This window comes from Centropristis striata, chromosome 15 (genome assembly GCF_030273125.1).
Source record: "Centropristis striata isolate RG_2023a ecotype Rhode Island chromosome 15, C.striata_1.0, whole genome shotgun sequence".
NCBI lineage: Eukaryota > Metazoa > Chordata > Actinopteri > Perciformes > Serranidae > Centropristis > Centropristis striata.
The window spans coordinates 24,370,483-24,393,919 of record NC_081531.1 but is presented as its reverse complement, the minus strand read 5'-3'; the positions used below and the strand labels follow the sequence as shown (position 1 = coordinate 24,393,919).

Here is a 23,437-nt window from a genome sequence, read left to right as displayed (position 1 = left end):
TCATGGTCCAATCTATCAGAATATTAATTAGTGAGATAGACACCACACTGTTGAGGCTCACACCCTGCTCACACCGTATTTGTTATAGTATATATATATATATATATATATATATATATATATATATATATATACATTGCTATGTTTTTATTATTATTACTACTACTATTATTATATGCATATACTGTTTTTGCCATTACTTTTATAACTATATACTGTGATATGCTACTGTTATTATACAGGCCTTGTTATTATTATTATTATGATTATAATATGATTATTATGTTATATACTATATATACTGTGCTAATATTATATACTGTCTAGTCACAATCAATCTATCTATCTATCTATCTATCTATCTATCTATCTATCTATCTATCTATCTATCCATCCATCCATCCATCCATCCATCCATCCATCCATCCATCCATCCATCCATCTATCTATCTATCTATCTATCTATCTATCTATCTATCTATCTATCTATCTATCTATCTATCTATCTATCTATCCTACTGTGATATGTGTTTCAGCCTGCAGGTGGCGCTGTGAGCCCTGAGCCTGTCTGTGTGAGCCAGCAGCAGAAGAAGAGTTGAGGTGTTCTGCTGGAGGCCTGCTGGATCTATCCTGTCACAACTGCTTTGGAAAATGAGCAACGTGGGATAAAGTCAGTAAAATGTGCGTTACATTTTGTTCTAATATCGTTAATGCAAAATATATTGTGGATTATGGCATCAAGTGAAGAGCCTGTAACTGATAACAAAGTAAACTAATGATATGAGTAAGGTTACCTCGCTGTTAGCACGGCTACATCAATAACTAACAGAAGGCATATTATGATCGCTATTACATAGTTTTTACTCATAATAAACTATTCCACAGGACTGTAGCTAAAGTATCCGTCAGTAACATTATGCTACAGTTAGCCTATGGTGATCATAGCTGTCTCTTTTTAACTTAATACCTGATAGAAATGTTTAAACGTGAATTGGTAAAGTTGCTCCTAACTTCTCTAGATGACACTAATGTCAGGATGTGAAGAGTTATTACATGTTGTGTTGCTGTTTCAGCTCCACAGCACAGCTACATTATAGTTTAATGTTTCCTGATGACCAACTCATCTGTTAACGTATCACTGTTAGCATAGCGCACAGCTAGCAGCTGTCAGCGTTATAGTGCTAACAGCTAACTAACTAATGGAGTTATTAATGTTCAATGGCAGCACCGCTAACAGGCACAACAACAACAACAACAACAAGGAGATTAGCGATTTATTAGCTTACCACTGACTTGGTTTGTAAAAGCGAAATCAGGGGCCAGATTCCATGAGACTCCATGAGTGTTATGTTATATTTACAACGTTTGTTCACAGTTGCAACATTTCAAATTCTTTATTGAGCATGATAGTGTTTTGAAAGTATAAAAAAGATTCAAAATCACATTTTATGTTGGACTAAAGGACACAAAATGACTAAAAAAAGGCACAAAATGACTAAGAAAAGACACAAAAAGACAAAAAACGACTAAAAAAAGACACAAAACGACCAAAAAAAGACACAAAATGACCAAAAAAGAAACAAATGAGGAGACAAAATGACCAAAAAAAGACACAAAACGACTAAAAAATGACACAAAATGACCAAAAAATACTTTATTGAGCATGATAGTGTTTTTGAAAGTAAAAAAGATTCAAAATCACATTTTATGTTGGATTCAAGGACACAAAATGACCAAAAAAATACTTAAAATTACAACAACAACAAAAAGACACAAAAATAACCCAAAAAACATTTCTGTTGGTCTTTCTTTTTCTTTTTGGTTCAAAATGTTGATCCAGTAAGTCAGAATAAAAAATCAATTATTATCAGGTCATATAGGTGAGGTTGTGCTGAAAAAAATATACCAACATGGCATTTAAACATTTTTAAGTGGTGTATAGAGGCAGGATGAAAAGGATTAAAAATGGACACAATAGCATACTATGTTATGTTAATACAGCAGAGGGGCAAGAAGTAACTCAACTTTAGATAACACTGGGTGTCATCATTAGATAACAATTAAGATAAATATATTTTTTAAGGTGTTACATACTTATTGTAAATTTACTTTACATATACATAGTTATGAGAGGTAAGTGTTACAGTTGCTTTTTTCAGTGTCTCTAAAAAAGTATTATGTGATTGTATTTATGACATTTTAAGTAGGGGTTATCTCAAACTTTTATTGTCATGATTAACATTAGTAGGCTTTCTGAACCTGGCTACACATCATTCACCTTTCTTTTCCTGGGAGACGTTAGCACCTTGTCTTTTACAGATAACAAACAGAATGACATAACTAATAGCTAACCCTAACCTACATTTCTAATCATTAAAACTAGTAATCACTATTAAATAATTAGGGATTTAATCATCATCTCACAATTCTATACGATTTTCAATTTTTTTTTAAATGGAATGAGCTTGTAGACAAATTATGCTGATTATACCATTATTATATTGTATGACAACTATATGATTGTGATATATATATTTATAAACTCCAAAATATATTTTCTGTTATCTTTTTCAAATGAAAGAGACTCCCATTTTTTTCTTTGAGGTAGGATAAACAGTGCAAAACAATGTACATGTTCTCTTAAAATTGCATCTGAAATTAAATTTTATTTTAAATGAGAAAAATAGATTTAGATTTTTGTGTGCATTTTACTTCTAAATGTACAAAATTGTCATCAATGTCTCATAAAATCCTCTGGGAAACACTGACTGGACACTGGACCCGAACTTGAGGCCCAGGCAAACCCATGCTTAGTGTTGAATAGGACATTTAGTGAATTGAATTTCCCTACTGTAACTACTGCTGATTCTAAACCACTCTAACATTCTGTCATACAGTTTCTTTTTTGAAAGTATTTGAATATGGTCTTTGTTCTGCTTGTTTCATTCAGCAGGTGCCATTCAGATTTGATGATTTTAACTGAGATTTGACACGGCCAAAAGAGAAATTGCCTGGTCCTCAGCCCACCCTGCTGTTCCTGACCCCCGCTGAAACACATCTGTCACCATGAATGAAGTTAACATAGTCAGAGAGGGCTGGCTTCACAAAAGAGGTAAGGACACCACTAATATCCTAAATGAGGATTCCAAAAAAGTTGAGACACTGTCCAATATGTAAATAAAACATAATGTGTTAATCCTTTTTCACAAATATACAAGTAATACGACTTAAATGTCTTCTTAAAATGTCAGTGATGTTCTTATTGATTGACATACTCAAAACCTCATGTCTTCTTCTGACCTAGGTGAATATATCAAAACATGGAGGCCCAGGTATTTTATCCTGAAGAGTGACGGGTCCTTCATCGGCTACAAGGAGAAACCTGATATAAACGACCAGACTTCACCACTCAACAACTTCTCAGTGGCAGGTCAGTCCTCAAGACAAAACTCTGCTCTTTTCTTCATAATTGAATACTTTCTACTTTAATGCTAGCTGGCTGTTTTGAGTTTCTATCCCTGTGTTATCATCCTAAGCAGCTTCTTTCATCATTATCATTGTGGTTTTCACAGAGTGCCAGTTAATGAAGACTGAAAGACCCAAGCCCAACACATTTGTCATTCGTTGCCTACAGTGGACCACAGTCATTGAACGCACCTTTCACGTGGACAGCAATGAGGAACGGTAAGAACAGGGAAAAATATTATATCAAGCAAGCTGCCGTTTGTATACTGGACTGATGTCAAACTATGGTAGAAATGTTTTAAGTGATTCTCCAAATGGCATTTAAAGGCACCTACAGGTGTATCTCAATACATTAGAATATGATGGAAAAGTCAATTTCCAGTAATTCGAATCAAACAGCTACAACCAAGTATTGAGTCATATAGATGAGGGCTGTTTCCACTACTGGGCAATACCCGGAATGAGGTGGGTCTCACTTTCCGAAACGGCACTAATTCGGAGGGGACTTTTGTCTGGACTTTTTTAGTCCCTGTTGAAGAGCAGGGTCTTTTTTCTCCCCTGAAAACAGCCTGGTTACTGATTGGATAGATCACTAAGCAGGATGTGACGTAGTACTCGACAACAACACACGCCATTTGTAAAAGCCGGCGAAGCAGTGTTCTCAACTTAGCGACCTTTCAGACCCCCTTAGTGAGTAAAGCGAGAAAGGGACTGGAGATAAATCCAGCGACTCCTTCTTACTCTTCTTAACGAGCCGCTAACGAGCCGGAGGCCGGCTTGTTAAGAAGAGCTGCTGTTAGCGGCAGTTAGCTACAGTTAGCTCTGTAGCAGTACAGTGTGTATGTGCTGCTGCTGCAGGAGGTGTTCACTTAGCGATCTCTGTTTGTTTACAACAAGCACCGGACACTCTGTGCACAGTTAGTGATGCCGGTTAATTCACAATCACTATGTTTATGATCAGCGGAGACTCTGTGCATAATTAGCCATGCTGCTTTCAGCTGCTGACGTTGTGCACAGTTAGCGATGGCAAAAACCATACGTCACCTCCAGAGTCTCTAAATCCCTCTGGGGGCTAACTTGTAGTGGAGACATGCAGAGTGAGCAGACTTTCGAGAGGGTGTGGCCTGAGACTTTCCAAGTGGACACTTTTTCCCTTAGTCGAAACACGGATATGGACATACTTTTCAGAGGTCAACATTTCCATATTAAACATACTTTTTAAAATTGGTCTTTTGCAATATTCACATTTGTTGAGACACTGAATTTGTAGGTCTAATCATAGCCATAATCATTATAATTACAAGAAATTAAATAACTGAAGACATGAAATGTTTCATTCTGTGTGTAATGGATCTATATAATGTGTTATTTCCACTTTTTTAATCGAATTACAGACATAAATAAACTTTTCAATGATATTCTAATTTATTGAGATGCTGTATGTGAAAAGAAGATTCTTCAAAATGTGTATTTGTTGGATATAATGCCTGTAATGTTGCAGATTTTTTTTTTGTCTCTTAGAGAGGAGTGGATGCGGGCAATCCAGTCAGTTGCAAATAGTCTAAAGATGCGGGAACAGGAGGAGGAGGAACCAATGGATATGTTTGGCTCACCCAGCGAAAGCAGCCTGGAGGAGATGGAAGTGTCGCTTTCCAAGAACCGCTCCAAAGTGGTGAGAGAATGTTGTGGATATAGAAGATAGTGAGCTCAGGTTTGATTTGATTCAAAATGAGTATATGTATGAATACCAGGGTTTCCCATTAATTACCTCGATTCAAACTAACATTAGCTAACAATTAAAGTTGTTTTAATGACAAAAAACAAAACCGTGACTGTTTTGAATAACTTCCTGTCATTAAACACACGCAGCTTTCAAAATAAGAGCATTAAATAAAACATAATAGAACCCTTATTATTGATTAAAATAATTCTTAAAATGTGCAATGATTAAGATCAGTGTATATGATGGAATAGTGGCATGTGTGGCACCAAATTTGGGCTTTTATGGGAAAAAAATCTCAGCAATTAAAAATGTCACAGTAGGATAACAAAGATTCTATAATACGGTATCTCCCGACTGTGAAAAATGTTATGTGAGGTGTTTGCTCACATTTAGCTCTCAAAGTACACAAGATTGATGCATTTTACTTCTAAATGTACAAAATTCTCTTTGGGGGGTATGCCCCCGGACCCCCTAGATCAGGGATGGGCAACTGGAGGCCCGGGGGCCACATACGGAATGCACCCTCACTTGAAGTGGCCCTCAGTACAACTACATGCATTTGAGGATGAAATCTTAAAAGTGCAGTGTAAAAATGCACAAAAATTACTTCTTGCATTAATGTTGGTCTGCTGTTCTTGCACTGAATAAAAAGGAATCACAGTAAGTGGTTATTTTTTATTTGTTTCAAACCTTTTGTATTCCTATTTATACTGTTAAACATGCATTTGAGCATGAAATATGTTAAGTTACTGCACTGTAAACATAAGTGCACGGTCCTATATGTGACCCTGTGGTTGTATACATGAAAAATTGTGGCCCCCTCCAGCATTTAAGTTGCCCATCCCTGCCCTAGATGGTTTAGTGGAAAACATTGTTAGCCCCTAAACAAGGGATGCACGATATTGGATTTTTTGCCGATATCTGATATGCCGATTTTTTTACGACTCATTTAGCCGATGACCCATATTTTTTCCCACACAACGAATTGCAGAGATCATCATCTTTCTTCTGTAGTGGGATTAGCATACAGTATTATGGTGCATACTCTTATCACATTTCTTATGTAATATTCATTCCTTGTGCAAAATAAGAAAAATACTTGCTTAAAACTGGATACTTATTTTTGACAACTGCTTTCAAATAAAATACAAAACGCCTACTTAAAACTTGGATCATGCTCTCCCTGAGATAATCAATAACAATACCCACAATCAGGCCAATTTCACAATTGACATAATAAGTAAACATGTGCTTAAGGTGCAACAGAGAGGTGATGTGCAAACAATAAAATATTCTGAACATATGACAGACATAGGCGCCGAGGTTGTGTATTTAATCAAGTAAGCAGCACCACATTATTATATCGGTTTATTATATCGGTTTATTATATTGGCTAGGGTTGTCACGATACTAAAATTTTCAACTCGATACCGATACTCAGGAAAATATATCCGATACTCAACCATTTTTCGATACCACAAGGATAAAAACAAAGACCCCAAAATTTAACAGAAATATTTTTATTAACAAGAAAAATGCAACATGTAAAAATGAACAGAACCACAGGTTAAATATTTATAATAAAAAACAGTTGTGCAAAAAGAAACTGCAACTATGATAACAAGCTTCAGGTCTGAGGTAGTGCAAAAAATAAATAAATACAATAAACAATAACAATTACAACAATATTTTGAGGTTGTATGCTGTGGGGAAGCTATTAGGAAAGCTTGATAAAAAAAAACCAACAACTTAACTTAAGTGTTCATTCCTTGGCTAGGTATCGATACTTGATACTTGAAAATGAGTATCGTATCCGGATACAATGTTTTAGTATCGATACTTTTTTGAGTATCGATACCTTTGACAACCCTAATATTGGCGGATATTGGCGTGTTGGCTGATGTCCGATAGTTCATTTTTAAGCCAATATCGGCTGATACCGATAACGTGCCGATAATATTGTGCATCCCTACCCTAAACCTCGCTTTGTGAGAAACTCAAAAATGGTGTTGTGCTACTGACTGTATCAATCAATCAATAGCTTGTTGTCATGGCGCTGCAGATTATTTTTGCCCCAACAGTTGACTATATGGCATACCTGACAAAAAGCTACTGATGCGTAAGAGGTTTTTTTTTTTTTATAGACACTGGAATTAAGATCTTATATTTTCATTATCCACACATTGAAGGATGACACAAATTCTTACAGAAGAGGATTAGGGCCACATGTGAAAAATGTATTTGAGTAGTGCCACTTGTTTTTCAAATTCTGACTCAGAATTAGATTTAACTAAGGAATTCTGAGTTTTGGGGCACAATTTTGAAAACACAGTCAGAACTGAAATACGTTTTTTCGGTTACACTTTGTATTAGGGAACACATATTCAACATTAATTAGTTGCTTATTAGCATGCAAATAAGTAACATATTGACTCTTATTAGTCGTTATTAAGTAGTTATTAATGCCTTATTCTGCATGGTCTTATTATATAACCAGTAAGACATTAACTAAGAGTTTCCCTCAATAACCTCAGAATTATTGCTTATTAGTAGTAAGTAAGGAAGTTGTTGTATATGAGTTATGACTTATGGATTTTATAAGTCTCTACATAGCGGTGAACGAAACCATGTAATGTCAATCATTACTCTACAAAATGGGTCACTTTGTGCCAATGTGACCCACTTTGTAGAGTAATGATTGACATTACAATCTACCAATCCTCATCCAATCATCCAAAAGGAGCCACCAGTCACGTCAAAGGTCTGGAGAAGGTGGCTACTTGCCGTTTCAATGGTTGACCGTCATGCAGGCTAAAGTTCATGGCCACTGGCCAACTGCTGGTACTGCTGGGGCTGCTGCATGCAGAGCCTTCATTTGCAGAAAGACCTGAATTACTGGGAGTCCCTGATGACACCTGTTGGAGGAAACACCACTGGGATAAGGGGAATTATACATTACTGTGTTCAAAAATCCGTCAGTGATAATGTGGGAAGGGAGCTGCCCCAGGAGAGTGGTAGCAGGTGTGTGGCATCTTCAAGCACCTGATACGGTGGTGAAAGAAGCTGCTGATAAGGACTGACAACTGCCTACGACAACAGGCAGGGCATCCAGAGATGGTTAAGGCTAGACATATTAACCTTTTGGAGTCACCAAAAGCTCCAAAGCGTGACTTCTTGATGACATCCAGACTAGAAAACAAAGCAGTGTGGAGCCCTACTGTAAATTTACCTCTAAAGTTCTGGCTGTAAACTCCATGAGGCCAGTTTCAGTTTGATGACGATATACCAAGTAAAACTGGAGACGAGCTCAAATATATTTAGTATAAAATTATAGAACTTGATGTAACCCTCTAATATGTTATATTTGCAACCAAAAGATTCAAAATCACATTTTATGTTGGACTAAAGGACTAAAAAAGACACAAAATGACCAGAAAAAGACAAAAACGACCAAAAAAACACACAAAATGACCAGCAAAAGACACAAAAAGACTCAAAATGACCGAACCAAAACACAGAAGAAGACACAAAATAACTAAAAAAGACACAAAAAATACACAAAATCACTTAAAAGACACAAAATGACTACAAAAATACACAAAATGACCAAAATTGTTACGCTAAACACACAAGACACAAATAAAATACAGTCACACTACAAGAAAAACCAGAGTTTCTTCTTTGTTTCTTTTTGGTTCAAAATGTTGAAGTCAGAATAAAAAATCAATTATTATCAGGTCATATAGGTGAGGTTGTGCTGAAAAAAAAAATACCAACATGGCATTTAAACATTTTTTAAGTGGTGTATACAGACAGGATGAAAAGGAGTAAAAATGGACAAAATAGCCCAAAACTCCATAGAGTTAATATTGTTTACAAAAGAACAATAAACCGTCTATAGCAGAAAGCATCGTATTCTTCAAGGCCCTGAAGGTATATGAAACATAAGACTTGTATGAAACCCTCATATCTGTCTCAAGATTTCTTCTAAGATTTATGTTTTTATTTTACTTGTACAAACTGTTACAAAATGTGTTAAAATCTTCATCCAAGTCATTCTCCTCCCTCTATCTTGTGTACAGACAATGAGTGACTTTGAGTACCTGAAGCTACTTGGGAAGGGGACATTTGGAAAAGTGATTCTGGTTAAAGAGAAGTCCACCGGAGTACATTATGCAATGAAAATACTGCGCAAAGAGGTCATCATAGCCAAGGTAAGTAAGTGTATGTGTTGTGTGGACACATCTTTTAATACTACTTTTATTGCTTTTCCGGTACAGAATGATCAGTACAGGCAAAACAAATAAATGGATAAAAACATTGAAAACACCCCAAAACTGCTCATTTAATTCAAGATGGCTGAATTCCTGTTGGTTGAAGGGTCCAAGATGCTTTTTGGTGCATTTCCACGTGTTACATTTGCATACCAAATGTAATTTGTCTAAATTAAACGTACTGCGGGGGCTAAGTTAAAATCTGCATCAACACGTTACTTCCTGTTGCCAACGGGGAGCACTATGACAATATGTCAATATAAACATGTTAATGTCTTCAGGTCTGGATTCATCACGTATGAGACATTCGGGGCAGATTGGTAGAGTTGTTCCGATTCCGATACCAGTGTTTCAACTTTCAAGTTCTGACTTCGAGTGTTAGACCCCCCTTCAAAATAAAAACAAATACATGTAGCTTTCAAAATAAGAGCATGTGGATGCGTTAGCAGAGTCCACCACAGAATTCACAAGAAGACTGTCAAAATAAGATGCCTTAAATAAAACATAGAAGAACCCTTATTCTCCATTACAATAATTCTCTAAAATATGCAATGATTAAGTTGGAATAGTGGCATTAGAATGTGGGAGAGGTACCAAATTTAGGCTTTTAGGGCAAAAATGTTCTCCGGGGGAGCATGCCCCTGGACCCCCAGATTTATTTATTTAAGTTGCTGTTACACTACCTTTTTGTATACTGTTTTATTAAAAAAATAACTGTAAAAATAAATGGCTTCAATCTCCTCTATTTATTCATGTTTTACAAAGGGTTTAACCTGAGCAAGGCCTTTCCACAATGATAATCATATCACAGTTATGCAGGTGTAGTATGATATTTTTTTTATAACATTCTGGAGTTGGATCGGTACTCGGTATCGGCCTATACCCACCGCACAAGTATCAGAATCGGTATCGGGAGGAAAAAAATGGCATCAGAACATCTTTACAGATTGGACAATGTGCTGCAAAGCAAAACTTTATCAGTTTGAACATAAAATATACTGTCTTTGTATGGTTCTCTATTAAATATATGTGAAAATATTTTTATTTGCTTGCCCCTCCTGCCTCTTTCAGTCAAGCTTACATTTGTATTTTGTGTTTTCAGCGTTTCTAACTAATATTTTTGTTGGCAGGATGAGGTGGCCCATACAGTTACAGAAAGCAGAGTGTTACAAAACACACGACACCCCTTCCTCACGGTAAGAACGATTGGTCTCACAAATGACCCTCTTTATAATAACTCTGCAGGAGTGCACGTTTGTCTTAGGGTGTTTTCACACCTGAAAGTCCGAACCAAGGTCCGTGTTCTGTTACATTGTATACATTGGTCCGGTTGGTTTTGGTTTCACACTGCAAAAGGAATAACGGACTTTACAAGACAATTCTACTGGACACGTCATCTCCCTGTGTACTTGCGCGGCTCATTTTGTTTTGGTTACGCTGCGTTGTTAGGCCGGCCGGCATCTGACGTCAGTGTTGCTTCCTTAACGTGTTTACACTAAATTAATCCAGCCAGCCACCTTTTACCTGTGCTAATACTTTTGCTGGTCTTTTGCTACCAGCAGCACCAGCTTAATGAGCAATACGTGAGAGTGCTTGGTATTCGCAAGATGAGCGAAAACTGTATGAGGAGGAGAAAACGGCTCGCAATCCTGCCAGTTATGGCAAAGTCTTTTCCTGTACCGTAATTCGAGAGCAGAAGAAGAAAAAAAAACTTCCTGTCATTGATAAGAAGGTCCGAACTATAAAAAAAAGTTGTTTTCACACTGCAAAAGGTTCGGACCTTGGTTCGTTTGGTCCGGACCGAGACCACCTCTTTTGGTCAGACCAAACTTTGGTCCTTTGATGCGGAGCGTGGTCGGCGGCACCTTTCACACCTGGAATTTAGGTTCAGATCAAACTGAAAAGTCCTAAAGTCTGGACCAAACGAGATGATGAATTATCTGTCGTTTTCTTATTCTTTGCAGATACTGTGTAGGTCATTTTGGTTTCAGACATTTGAGAGTATATAGAAAGAGAGTATAACATTTTCAATACATAATTTACAGAGCCACACACTCCACAAAGTAAATAATGTTAAAGTTGTGTTTGCAACGGATGCAGAAATGCATGGTCACAGCCGCATCACCTGGACCCTGAATGGGTGATTCTCATGAAGTCAGTCTAAGTTCTGTCTGTGAAGATTATAAGGACATACTTTATTAAACTAAATATATTTCACTTTCATATGAATGAACAATATAGCCACAATGAGGCACAATTCATTGTTTTGTGTTAAAATAATATTTTCTATATTTTTAAACATATTTTTGATTCACAAATTCATTACTGTAATGCGTCCAGATAAAAATGTCACGGTTTCCCCACACTTGTATACAATAAATATTTAATAAACTTTATAAAAATAAATATACATTTGTTTAAAAATGTATAATTTAACAGAATATAATCAAACATAATCGTTTTTAACAATGTATAAAGAACAAAATCTGAATGAAAATTGATGAGAAAAAATGGTTAAATGTTACGGTAATGATAGAATTGTTTGCATTAAAATATGTTTGTATTTTAATAAAATACATTTTGGTGATACCAGCTACCCTTGAACATATTTAGATTATAAATTCATGTTAAACAGTGACTTTAGATTGTATAAGTTATAAAGGGTAAAAGAAAATATGTATTCAATGCTCTTGGATTTTTGCTATGAGCTGTACCATGTTCATGAGAATCACCCTAATGTACGGGGCTTCTATGGTAATTATATTAATTGCAAAAATACAAATTCGTCATTTTATTTCACGTGCAAAATCACATTTCTGACGGGCTTCGGATGCATGAATGCTCAAAAAAATTGACACATGCCACAACTGGCCAAAATCGCAAACTGTTAGAAAAAGTAACTATTTTTTTCAATGTCCCAATTTGGCCAATTGGCTCTATAGTGGCCCTGACTGACTCTTATTCTAAAATGTAATTTAGCACACACTTTTATCCAAAGCGATGTATATTAGCAAGTTAATACAACTCAAGCAAAGCGACGACAAGTAAGTGCCATGGGTTAAGTTTGAGTCTATTAGGACGATAGTGCATTAGGACTGTGCAAATAGTGCTTTTTCCCATCTGAGTAGATTATGTGTTCAGTAAAGTCTTAAATTTCTTCCTAAAGATTGAGAGGGACTCAGCGGATGGATGGAGTTTGGAACTGTGTCAAATCAAGTCAATTTTATTTATATAGCCCAAAATCACAAATCACAGATTTGCCTCAAAGGGCTTCACAGACTGTACATGGTACGACATCCTCTGTCCTTAGACCCTCACATTGGCCAGGGAAAAACTCCTCAAAAAACCCTTTAACCGGGGAAAAAGAAGAAGAAACCTCAGGGAGAGACAGAGGAGGGATCCATCTCCCAGGACGGACAGACGTCAATAGATGTCGTTGTACAGGATGAACAGAGTAGAATAGAGTAGATAGAGGATGAGGGGGGAGAGGGAGGGAGGAAAGAGAGAGGTTTTAGAGGGAGACAGAGAGGAGCAGGGGTTCTGGGAGGAGACAGCAGCGGTGATGAAGCGCCACAATTGGCCAGTAGTGATGGTGAGTGTAGAGTGGACCAGGAGAGGAGCATTCCCATCTGGGGCCGAACCAGATCCACGGCAGTGTGACGAGCCTCACTCACGCCGTACATGCATGCTGAGTGTCGTTGGTCCCGCATGGCATTCTTGGCTAAAACATCAGAACCAAGCGGCCCTCCCCAAGAGCCAAGGCTGTCGATAATATGCGTTCAGTGTGGTTGGTTCCGCATGGTTTAGCATGGCATTCTTAGCTAAAAATGACAAGTTAGCAAAAACATCAGAAGCCCAGCCCTAACTATGCTTTGAGAATGCAAGAATGCCATGCGGCTTTGTCGAAGAGGAAAGTTTTAAGTCTGCGTTCCACCATCGGGGCATTACAGAGTAGAAGAGTCTGGTTTGAGACGTAGGACCCTGCATCAGCAGAGCCAGACGTCTTTCACTAGAACAGCGTAGTGAGTGGGAGGGTTTGTTGACCTGAATAATGGAGTTCAGGTAGGAAGGAGCTGTGCCAGTTGCTGTTTTGTAGGCAAGAAACAGGTTTTTAAATTTGATGCAGGCTGCAACCAGGCGGCAACCTCTGGGTCTGAGCATGGAGGCAAACCAGGAAGTGCCTTAAGGTGCATTCTACTGAAAATTCCAGCAGGGGGCGCTAAGTTTGGCTGCAAAAAAATTCTGTCCATTCATTTCAGTGCAAAATGAGAAACTACTATTCTTTTGTCTCATATTTGTATTTCTATGTCAAACCCAAAAGTGTTCAGCGTACAGCAAAAATGTTGTTCCAATTGTATTTGAAGGGACTGTAGTAGGTCAGAACCTGCAATTGCCGATTGTGGCTAAATTTGTCTTTCATATTCTTAGAGCTAAAGAGCCAGTATTCAGCTCAAATAATAAATATCACGAGATTTAAAATTTTCAATGACTCAACTTGACACAAAACATGGGAAAATAGGGTCCAGTTTGAGAAAAATGCTGATGTTCCCCTTTAACTTACACAATGTGTTTTTTTACAGCTGCAATTGACTCCTCAGTGTGCAGGTGGCGGCTGGGATAGTGTAATGTGTGCAGAAATTCACCACCTGTAATTGTATGTAATGTAAATAATTTTCTTCTTGCAGACACTGAAGTATGCCTTCCAAACCCACGATAGACTCTGTTTTGTAATGGAATATGCCAATGGGGGCGAGGTGAGACCTCACAAACACACATCACAGTCACATGGAGATAGATTGATGTCACTTGATGGGAACAGCTTGCAGTGCAGACTCAAACATATCTTCTTCAAGAGGTAAATGTTTGACTCCATCTGCTTTCACCTTTGCAGCTCTTTTTCCACCTGTCACGGGAAAGAGTGTTCACAGAAGATCGGGCACGCTTCTACGGGGCAGAGATTGTGTCAGCACTCGAGTACCTCCATTCACGTGACGTTGTTTACCGTGATCTGAAGGTGAATACTCCACATTGCTCATCATCACTACAATATCTATACAGGATTTATATGGATAATGGATGATAATGGCTGAATAAATGGACTGCACTTCGATATCGCTTTTCTAGTTGATTAGATTATCATTCAGCCATTTACACACACATTCATACACACCAAGGTTATTATAGTTAACGAAAACTAACGAAATAATGAAAACTAGAATTTGACACATGAAACTGCAATAGCAATAAAGATGTGTAGGAAGTGATATTATTGGTATAAACAACATCAAAGGCTTAAAATGGACTCTAAAATGGCATTAATCTACAACGTCAGAGAAAGCATCAACCCCAAAATTTGATATTTGATGGTGTTGACAAACTAGCACATTTCTCCTTCTATCACACAGGATTCTCACAGGAGCCATCGAGTTTATCATCTGTTTGTCATGGGCCAGCCATCTATATAAATCAATGCTATATTGCAGAAAAATTAACTCAAATGTTGACTTTTAGTTATTTTGGAGCTGTCATGCTATGGTCATATTTATTTATTATTTAACTTCCCAGAGCTAAAATGCCATCAGGAATACCAAGGAGGAAGGAAAGGAATCATTTGAGTTATTTAATATATAAATGTTTAATGTTGATGAAGTAAATACTACTTTATTTACACATGGTATTGATAAAGTTCAATTTTATATAACTTTTTGGACTTTTTTTAAGCATTGAAGTGTGTTGAGACCTGCTTCTGGACATGGGTTTTCGTAGGCACTGGTCACATATCATATCATTTAGAATAAAAACAAAATGTGAGACTACATCAAAACACACTTTGTTGTGCTACCCTTGTCCTGTTTATGATTGTGGTTAGGTTTTAAAAAAAATATTGTACATATTTTAAGCTAAAAACACTGATGTATGTGACGGACAGTTCTCAAGAATCACTGATTCATGATCACTAATGAGTATGTCATTTATCTCTCTGTCAGCTGGAGAATCTGATGCTGGATAAAGATGGACACATCAAAATCACTGATTTTGGCCTTTGTAAGGAGGGCATTACCCCTGATGCTACCATGAAAACCTTTTGTGGTACTCCTGAATATCTGGCACCTGAGGTAAGGTACTGAAACTGACCCGGTAGCACATTTTTAACACTGTTTAGGACTCTTACACAAGCAGTCCCATTTTCCCCTATGCACTTCATGGCCCTCATTTATCAAACGAGCGTACGTCAGAAAGTGAGCGTAAAGTGGGCGTACGATCATTTCTACACGAGGCTTGGCATTTCTCAATGTGAACGTTAGCGGAGGGTACGATAAGATCTCAGTCTGCTCTCAGCTTGTGTACGCAGGTTTGAGTCAGCATGAATTCCACACGTCTGAGTCTGAGAATTGATCTTAGACTATTGTATCGATGCCTGGAGCTGATAAAACTCTGAGGTGTTTTGTTTTTAATGGTGACAAAACAAAACATGTTTAGACTTCATCATTTCTCATTAAAACATAATTTAAAATAAATACACCCTTTTACTCACAGGAAGTGATCATACAAACCTGAAAAGAGAAATGTGGCTTTAGGTCAGAAGTGTGCAGTTAAATGTTTACCAACTATAAAGGTTCAGGTTTGCAATTTAAATTCACTTTTTACTGCCTATGTTGAGAAATGTAATCAGGCAAATGTGTTTTTCCTCAGGTCCTAGAAGATAATGACTATGGCCGGGCAGTGGACTGGTGGGGTCTCGGTGTCGTCATGTATGAGATGATGTGCGGCCGTCTGCCTTTCTACAACCAGGATCATGAGCGTTTGTTTGAGCTCATCCTCATGGAGGAGATCCGCTTCCCCAGGAATCTTTCCCCTGAGGCCAAGTCCCTGCTGGCTGGCCTGCTCAAGAAGGATCCCAAACAGAGGTGTTTGACTCTACTGATCCTTTGTGGCTGTTGTGGAAATCTTTGCCTCATTCTTAACCACCTGATTTGGGTTTACAGATTGGGTGGAGGTCCCAGTGATGCCAAAGAAGTCATGACTCACAAATTTTTCATCACCATCAACTGGCAGGATGTGGTCCAGAAGAAGGTAAGACATTCTGAGGCTAAAGGAAGTGGAACTGAGCTTTATATTTTAGTCACTGTAACTGGGAATGTCCTGGCTGACCACTTATTTAGCCTTCTTGTCTGTCAATTCACACTTTTCTCAGTCTAATAATTGCCAACTTCAATTTTAGCTCTCAGTAGCATTTAGTAAAAAAGTGCTTACATCTTGAAAGATTCTCTCTGGGCTGTGAACCAAATGTATTTGGGTCAATGACGAGATCTAACGCAGTGTTAGTTGGTGTAACCAGTAATTTTTTCTCATAAAAATCTGATTATATACAGGAAAATAACTGTGAACTTAAATGAGAAAAAAAATACAATTCTTGTTTACATTGCGACATTGTGGTATATAACACATTTTACATAATTTGTCAAAACTTGTTGTTTTAAGAATATTTTCTGGTCAATATTGATGAAATGTGTAAATGTAGAAATATTCAGAAACATGTTTTTTTAAATGAAGTAATTATATGTATAAGTCCACTTAAATACACTGTAGGTGGATGAAGTATTTCATATTTATTATTCTTTTGTGGTTACACCATTTGACATCTTGCCAATCTTTATTTGTCACTGACCCATTTATGTTTAATAACAAGGGAATCTTCCCTTGTATGATTTTGGATGGGTATACGGATGGGTATTGTAAGGATTTTATCAATGCAGATATCAATTCAGATGCCACTTTTCCATAATTTAGTGCACAATAAATACAGGCATGAAAAGATTCAACAGTCAGTAGTAAAATGAGCCCATACTTTTGAACATTTTGTCCTGTTGGCAGCTTCACTGTTTTTCATCAGTATTTCTCTTTTTTAGCTATATGTTTTACTTTACCCATCTACCTTTGATTGACATAAGAGCTGTCCCACAGTCGGCAGCACAGCCTCACATTGGCAGTAGTTGAATGAATCTGCCGGCAGTAGATTTACTCCAATCTGTAATACGTTTTCATATGAATCAGACAGAACTAGTAAAGTAAAGTAAGGTAAAATAAAGTAAAGTTTGATAGAATTGCAGAAATGGTTGCTTTCTATATGCTATCCCTCCTTTTTCCCCCATCTTGCCATTATAATAATGTTCTGTTCGCTATTTTTACATGGAGCATATAACACATACGCTCTACACTTTATTAGCTAGAAAAGTGTACCTAATAAAGAGTCCGGTGTGGTCTTCTGCTGCGGTATCATGAAGTCATATATCATTGTAAAGCTTATTCTATAATCTATCTACCAATTTAAAGAATCTGACCTTTAACCTCCAACGCCTCTGCAATTGTCCTTTTACTCATTTCTATATACCATTTTCACCAACGGAAAAATTAAAAAAGTGTATGATAATCTGAACAATCTCAATAGGGTTCCTGAACAGCTACTTTGCATGCGTGGCCCCCAGGCCCCTCAGTCTTGGACCCTTAAATAAAAATCAACTAACAAATGATGATGCATTATTATAGACTGGATTACCCACCCTGTGCCACACATATTGCTTTAGAACAGATTAAAACATTTTTATTTTTATAGTCTGACAGTTATTAGGGCCTAACAGTGGTAAGCCAAACATATTTAGCGGAAGTACTTGGACATTTCCCCAAACATTAGCGAGTCACAGCAGATGGCTGGGGCCATCTACTGGACCAATTCCAAAGCATTTTGTACCTATAAGTAATTTACACACCAAATATATACCTATCAAGTTTTGGATTTGAAAATAAGGGAAATTTTCCGGCGCCCGGCGTGAACAGTCCCACCACCCCAACCAAGCTCCAGTCTCCCTTACATTTTAAGACAGGTGTAGAAGAAAGCTAAAATCACCACTTGTCAACCACTTATAAACTACAATTGGCTTTATGTACAGCTGCACTACTTCCTGAACTTCAGCCAGCTCCTTTGTTTCCTGTCTGTCATCACTGGATAAACTGATTCATCCAGGTGTGTCTGACCTCAGTTGTCACAGCAACAATAATCAGACACATCTGGATTAATCAGTTAGTCACAACCCTATGGGTGACGTCACGGTGACTACGTCCATTATTTATTCATGTAAAAGTCATTTTTTGGGCATTTTATAGCTTTATTGACAGAGAGTAATGGTAAATGGTAATGGACCTGCACTTATAAAGGGAAAGGGCTTTTTTAGTCGCTTTGTGACCAATCAAAGCACTTTACACTACAGACTGCGCTCATTCACCCGTTCACACACACATTCACACTGGTGGCAGAGGCTACCCTAAACGGTGCCACCTGCCACCATTGGGAATTCATTCACACACTGATGTGTGAACGCAGCATCGGGAGCAATTTGGGGTCCAGTATCTTGCTCAAGGATACTTCGACATGTAGGCTGCCATGGTTATCGAACCACCAACCCTCCGATCAGAAGACGACCCGCTCTACCAACTGATCCACAGCCACAATAGAGAGATATTCAGAGTGAAAGGGGAAGACTCTTTGCTTGCTCCAAGCCGGATTTAAACCCGGGCCGCCCGCTCACGAGGACTGAGCTTCACGTATCACGTTCATTATTTATACAGTGTATGGTTGTCACTGATCTGACGTCACACACTAACCTTGCGGTGACAGCTGCCACCTACAGTACCTGTAGTAGCTACTGCTGGTGGCAGTTATCACGAGGCTAGTGACAGAGCTCAGACTGGGAATGTTTTTTGTTTTTTTTACTCCGCCCGGGCCCGGCTAAAATACGGGAGATTTACGGGAAAATACTAATACGGGAGGATGCCGGGAAAGAAGGGTAAAATACGGGGCTTTCACGGCCATACTTGACAGGTATGCAAATATGTTAACGTATGACTGGAAATCCCCCTTTTAAAGCCAGTCGAAAGGGAGTCATAGACCATTGTCTGCATGTAGATTTTTTAAATACAATGTGTTGCAATGGAATGTCATCCTAACAACCTTTTCCCTTTGTGTCTCAGCTCACCCCACTCTTCAGACCGCAAGTGACATCAGAGACGGACACCCGGTATTTTGATGACGAGTTCACAGCGCAGACCATCACACTCACTCCTCCAGACAAGTGTAAGTATTTTTTTTACTGGACAGCAACACTCTGGACTGGAATGTGATGCCTGACTTCTCCTGTCCTGTTCTTACAGATAACAGTCTGGATTGTGAGGATCCTGGCCAGCAAGCACATTTCCCGCAGTTCTCCTATTCTGCCAGCATAAGAGAGTGATAGCATCTCTCCCACACACACACACAAAAACACATGAGGCATGAATACCTTGGCTACATCCTTACAGCTATAAAATGACCAGAACCTCCATATTAAATGAGGTTTTAGTTTGTCAGGATCAAAGTGCCTCAGCTGGCAGTCATACTGTTCTTAAGAACCCCCCTTCATTCACACTACAGACAAAGCCTGGTCACACTGGCTGTACCATAACAAACTGGACTTCAGTACCTCACAGTCATCAGCACAACTCAACAACACAATGACTGTAGCACCTTTGGATGGCCTATAAACAACTACTGCTGCTTTTTTTTCAGATTGTAAATCACAGATGATTTTTAACACTCTCCTTTTTATGGTCTTTATGGAAGCCATAGAGTTCCTTCATCATTTTTCAAGTGCTCTTCTTCAGAACTAGCTGTTACCATTGGTGATAGATGGTTTGTATATGAGGGAAGAAGAAGGGGAAGGGGGGGCAGTGTGTTGGTGGTTTTTCTGTTAAGTGTGTGTGTCTGTGTGTCTCTTACTGCTTGAGTTTTTTTTTCTTTTTTGAGAAAAGGGGGGGGGGGGGCAGCAAATCCAGACTGAATGTCATCAGTGTTGTCAGAGTAAGTCTGTGAGTGCATGAGGTTTTGTGTGTCTCAATGCAACACTTGCCTAATTTGCATCAGGAACAACAGATTAATTGAAACGATGATCCAAGTGTCACTTGAGTGACAAAGACATACTGTCCTTTGTAAACTGTATGCAATGAAAACAAATCACTTGTTTATTAGTTTGATCTTTGTTATCAGACCGGTGTGACGCCTCAGTTACCGGGAATTGGGAATACCTTAATGCACAAGCTGTATGTTATTTTATAAAATGGCTTTTAATCCTAACACATTTTTTTTTTATCTTTCTTGATCAGAAAAATACACATCATCCATGTGATTTAAGGTGCTTCAAAACCCTTAGTGATGTAAAGCAATCCTAATTTTTCTCTGATGGACCATGCTCATAATGATCACTGGATTGGCATCAGATATGGGATGAGAACACTGACCAAAATCGATCACTTGTAATGAGACCTGCACGTGCACTGATCAAACACCCGCGCTCGCATATTGTTTTTTAAAGCGTTTTCAAATCACTCGCGAGCTATATAAGTTACAAAAACATATCAGTTAATGTAGGCAATAGCTTATATTTTTCCTGCATGAATGCTCAAGCACGTTTTTTTTTATAATTTAATGAATTACGTTTATAATTTTCAGGGACAAAGAATTACATCTAGAATATGAACAAAACAAATTGACCGAAATAAAAAATGTACAGTCTATGTGTGCAACAGGATCCAAGTTAGGCTACAAAAAATGATCAGCGTTTTATTAGATTAATGTCAATGATGGAGGAAACAAAGGACAGTGCTCAGACAAGCATATTGAATTACATTGACCTGTGTGACACTTTGCAAACATTCAAGTCAAGGCAATATGTAGCATCAAATCACAATCCATGTTATTCAGGCATTCAGGGCTGTGAGATTTGTCCCGTTTGTCCTCGTGGTGCTGCCTTGCCTTGCTGTCTAATCGGCGAAGTTGCTCAACCAATTATATTAGGTACAATGGTGATTGACGTGCCCCCCCAGGCTAGGGGGGGCTTAAACTAGGGGCGTTCCCAGTGGCACACCTGGTACAGCGCGTACCATAGAGGCATTGTCCTCGTAAGCGGGCGGCCCGGGTTCAAATCCAACTCGGAGCCCTTTCCCGCATGTCTTTCCCTCTGTCTACCCCTTCACTCTGTCCTATCAATAAAGCCCAAAAATGGCCCAAAAAATATCTAAAAAAAAAAAAAAAACCTAAACTAAACTGTGCAAGCAGGTGAAAGTATAGCGAGCGGACTGTGCACGCGCAAAGCGTGTTTTTCTCCTCGCAGGTTTCAATATTGATCTAGGGAGCAGAGATGCAGGATCCAAAATAGCTCGCGAGTGATTTGAAATCGCTCGAAAATACAATATGTGAGTGCGGATGTTTGATCTGCACGCGCGCAGGTCTCATTACGAGTGCGCGATTTATGTCAGTGTTCTAATCCCATAATCAGAGCTCATTATTTTGACACTTCATGTAAATATGTCTCTTGTGCAAAAGATGTTGATTATCAAAACTGAGATACCAAAAGCTTTAGTCAAGTTTCTGGTCCGAAAGTCCTGTTGACTTCTTCTGACTTCACATAGTTTCTAATTAACATCAAATTTAGACTATTTAATTATAACAATGTTCATGCATTGTTGCATGTTTTTAGACAACCTTGAACATTGGAGAACTGAATTCAGCACTTTTAAAGTACATGTTCATATTGGGAGAGTCGTCCTTTATCATTGAAAGCTACATAATAATAAGTACGGTTTAATGTGTCTTTTATAACCTACCATTTTAAACTTTACCTGCTTGAGACTTTACAAGTTTGAAGTTGCGGCTAACAGTTCACAAGTTGGTGTATTTGTCATCTCTTTTTAAATATTCTTGAGGTTCCAGTGGATCCACATCACTGCTGCATTTTGGGCGTGCTACTAGGTTTTCTTGAACATATTTTAGCTGGCGCTGAGAAATCATAGGGAGCTGTGTATATCATGAACCTGGTCCATTGTGAGATTTTATGTTTGAGTGCAATGGTGACTTGCAAGGATCTCTTTTTCTTATTTTCAATCCTTACCATCTATTATTGATCACGACACAACATTAAATGGAAAAGGGGGAGATGCATCCATTGACAATACTGGGTATTATACTATAAAATGCACCAAACATTGTATTGGTGCTACACTGTTGAGTCACTGGTAATAGGTAAAGAGCTGGTGCAGACAACCTGCTCTACTTCCTGTGGCTCACAGAGCCTTTTGTGGCCTGTGCTTTTGTCAACTAATTTCAGTTAATTTTGTTTTTGTCTTGGTTTTCTGATGGTTTTACTCCTTGAGTTGCTGTTTTCCTGCATCCCTACTGTACCCTAAACCTCCTTCACATAGTCTCAAATTAAGTAAAATCATAATAGTTGAAAGAAGTGTATGATTTCAGTTACATATTTTATTCAGGCAATTCATTTCTATTTGTCTTGGAATGTAATTCTGAAAGACAGTCATCCAATACATGTTTGTAACTGTCATAATACATCCTCATGTTTGTGTCTTGTTTTCCTCCCCCACTGTAATGAACTAAAAGCTCTGTTTCTCCAATTGGTTTCAATAGTAATACAGGTAACAAATACTTCTGAATACAAAGCATATCAAAGCAGTGGTAGGTAAACAACTGTTTACAGTGCACATCTAGAAAGGAAGTGTATTGTGATGTCACTTTTTTTTTTTTTTTTTACTGTTGAAACAGTGTGAAGCAGATGTTAATTGCAGCTAATCGGACTTCATTAATGCAAAGCTGATAACCTGAGTGTTGCATGACACACATTTGGCCTGCTGGTTATTTTTGTCTGATATTACTAAAAATTGCCCTCCAGAATTATTGGCACCCTTAGTGAAACAGACTGCAAAACTGCCTTTCATTCACAAAAAAACTTAACATTTCATGGAAGTACAATTTTTTAAAGAAAAAAAAGATGACATTAAATAAATTATTTTCTCCAAAACAATCGTTGGCAGCCCTAGCAAAGCCTATGACCAAAATCAAACAGAGTGTATTTCTAGTTGTACATGTCTTGTTGGA

At 38.0% G+C, this 23,437-nt stretch overlaps 1 protein-coding gene across 4 annotated transcripts; it reads left to right on the top strand.

The window, feature by feature from the left end:
* Positions 1-589: 589 nt before the first annotated feature.
* LOC131986259 (RAC-beta serine/threonine-protein kinase-like) lies at positions 590-22,891 on the top strand. Of its 4 annotated transcripts, none has more exons than XM_059351115.1 (14): positions 590-681; positions 2,954-3,112; positions 3,305-3,430; positions 3,573-3,684; positions 4,987-5,137; positions 9,271-9,402; positions 10,593-10,658; positions 14,148-14,216; positions 14,354-14,476; positions 15,450-15,578; positions 16,156-16,370; positions 16,449-16,536; positions 19,489-19,591; positions 19,669-22,891. In XM_059351115.1, exons 2-14 carry the CDS (start codon positions 3,067-3,069, stop codon positions 19,746-19,748), a joined length of 1,440 nt encoding a protein of 479 aa, XP_059207098.1. In that variant the 5' UTR covers positions 590-681; positions 2,954-3,066; the 3' UTR covers positions 19,749-22,891. The 4 variants fall into 4 exon arrangements, with proteins under 4 accessions (XP_059207098.1, XP_059207099.1, XP_059207097.1 ...); XM_059351116.1 differs by having other exon boundaries at positions 597-670; positions 2,951-3,112; XM_059351114.1 differs by having other exon boundaries at positions 602-681; positions 2,951-3,112.
* Positions 22,892-23,437: the final 546 nt, after the last annotated feature.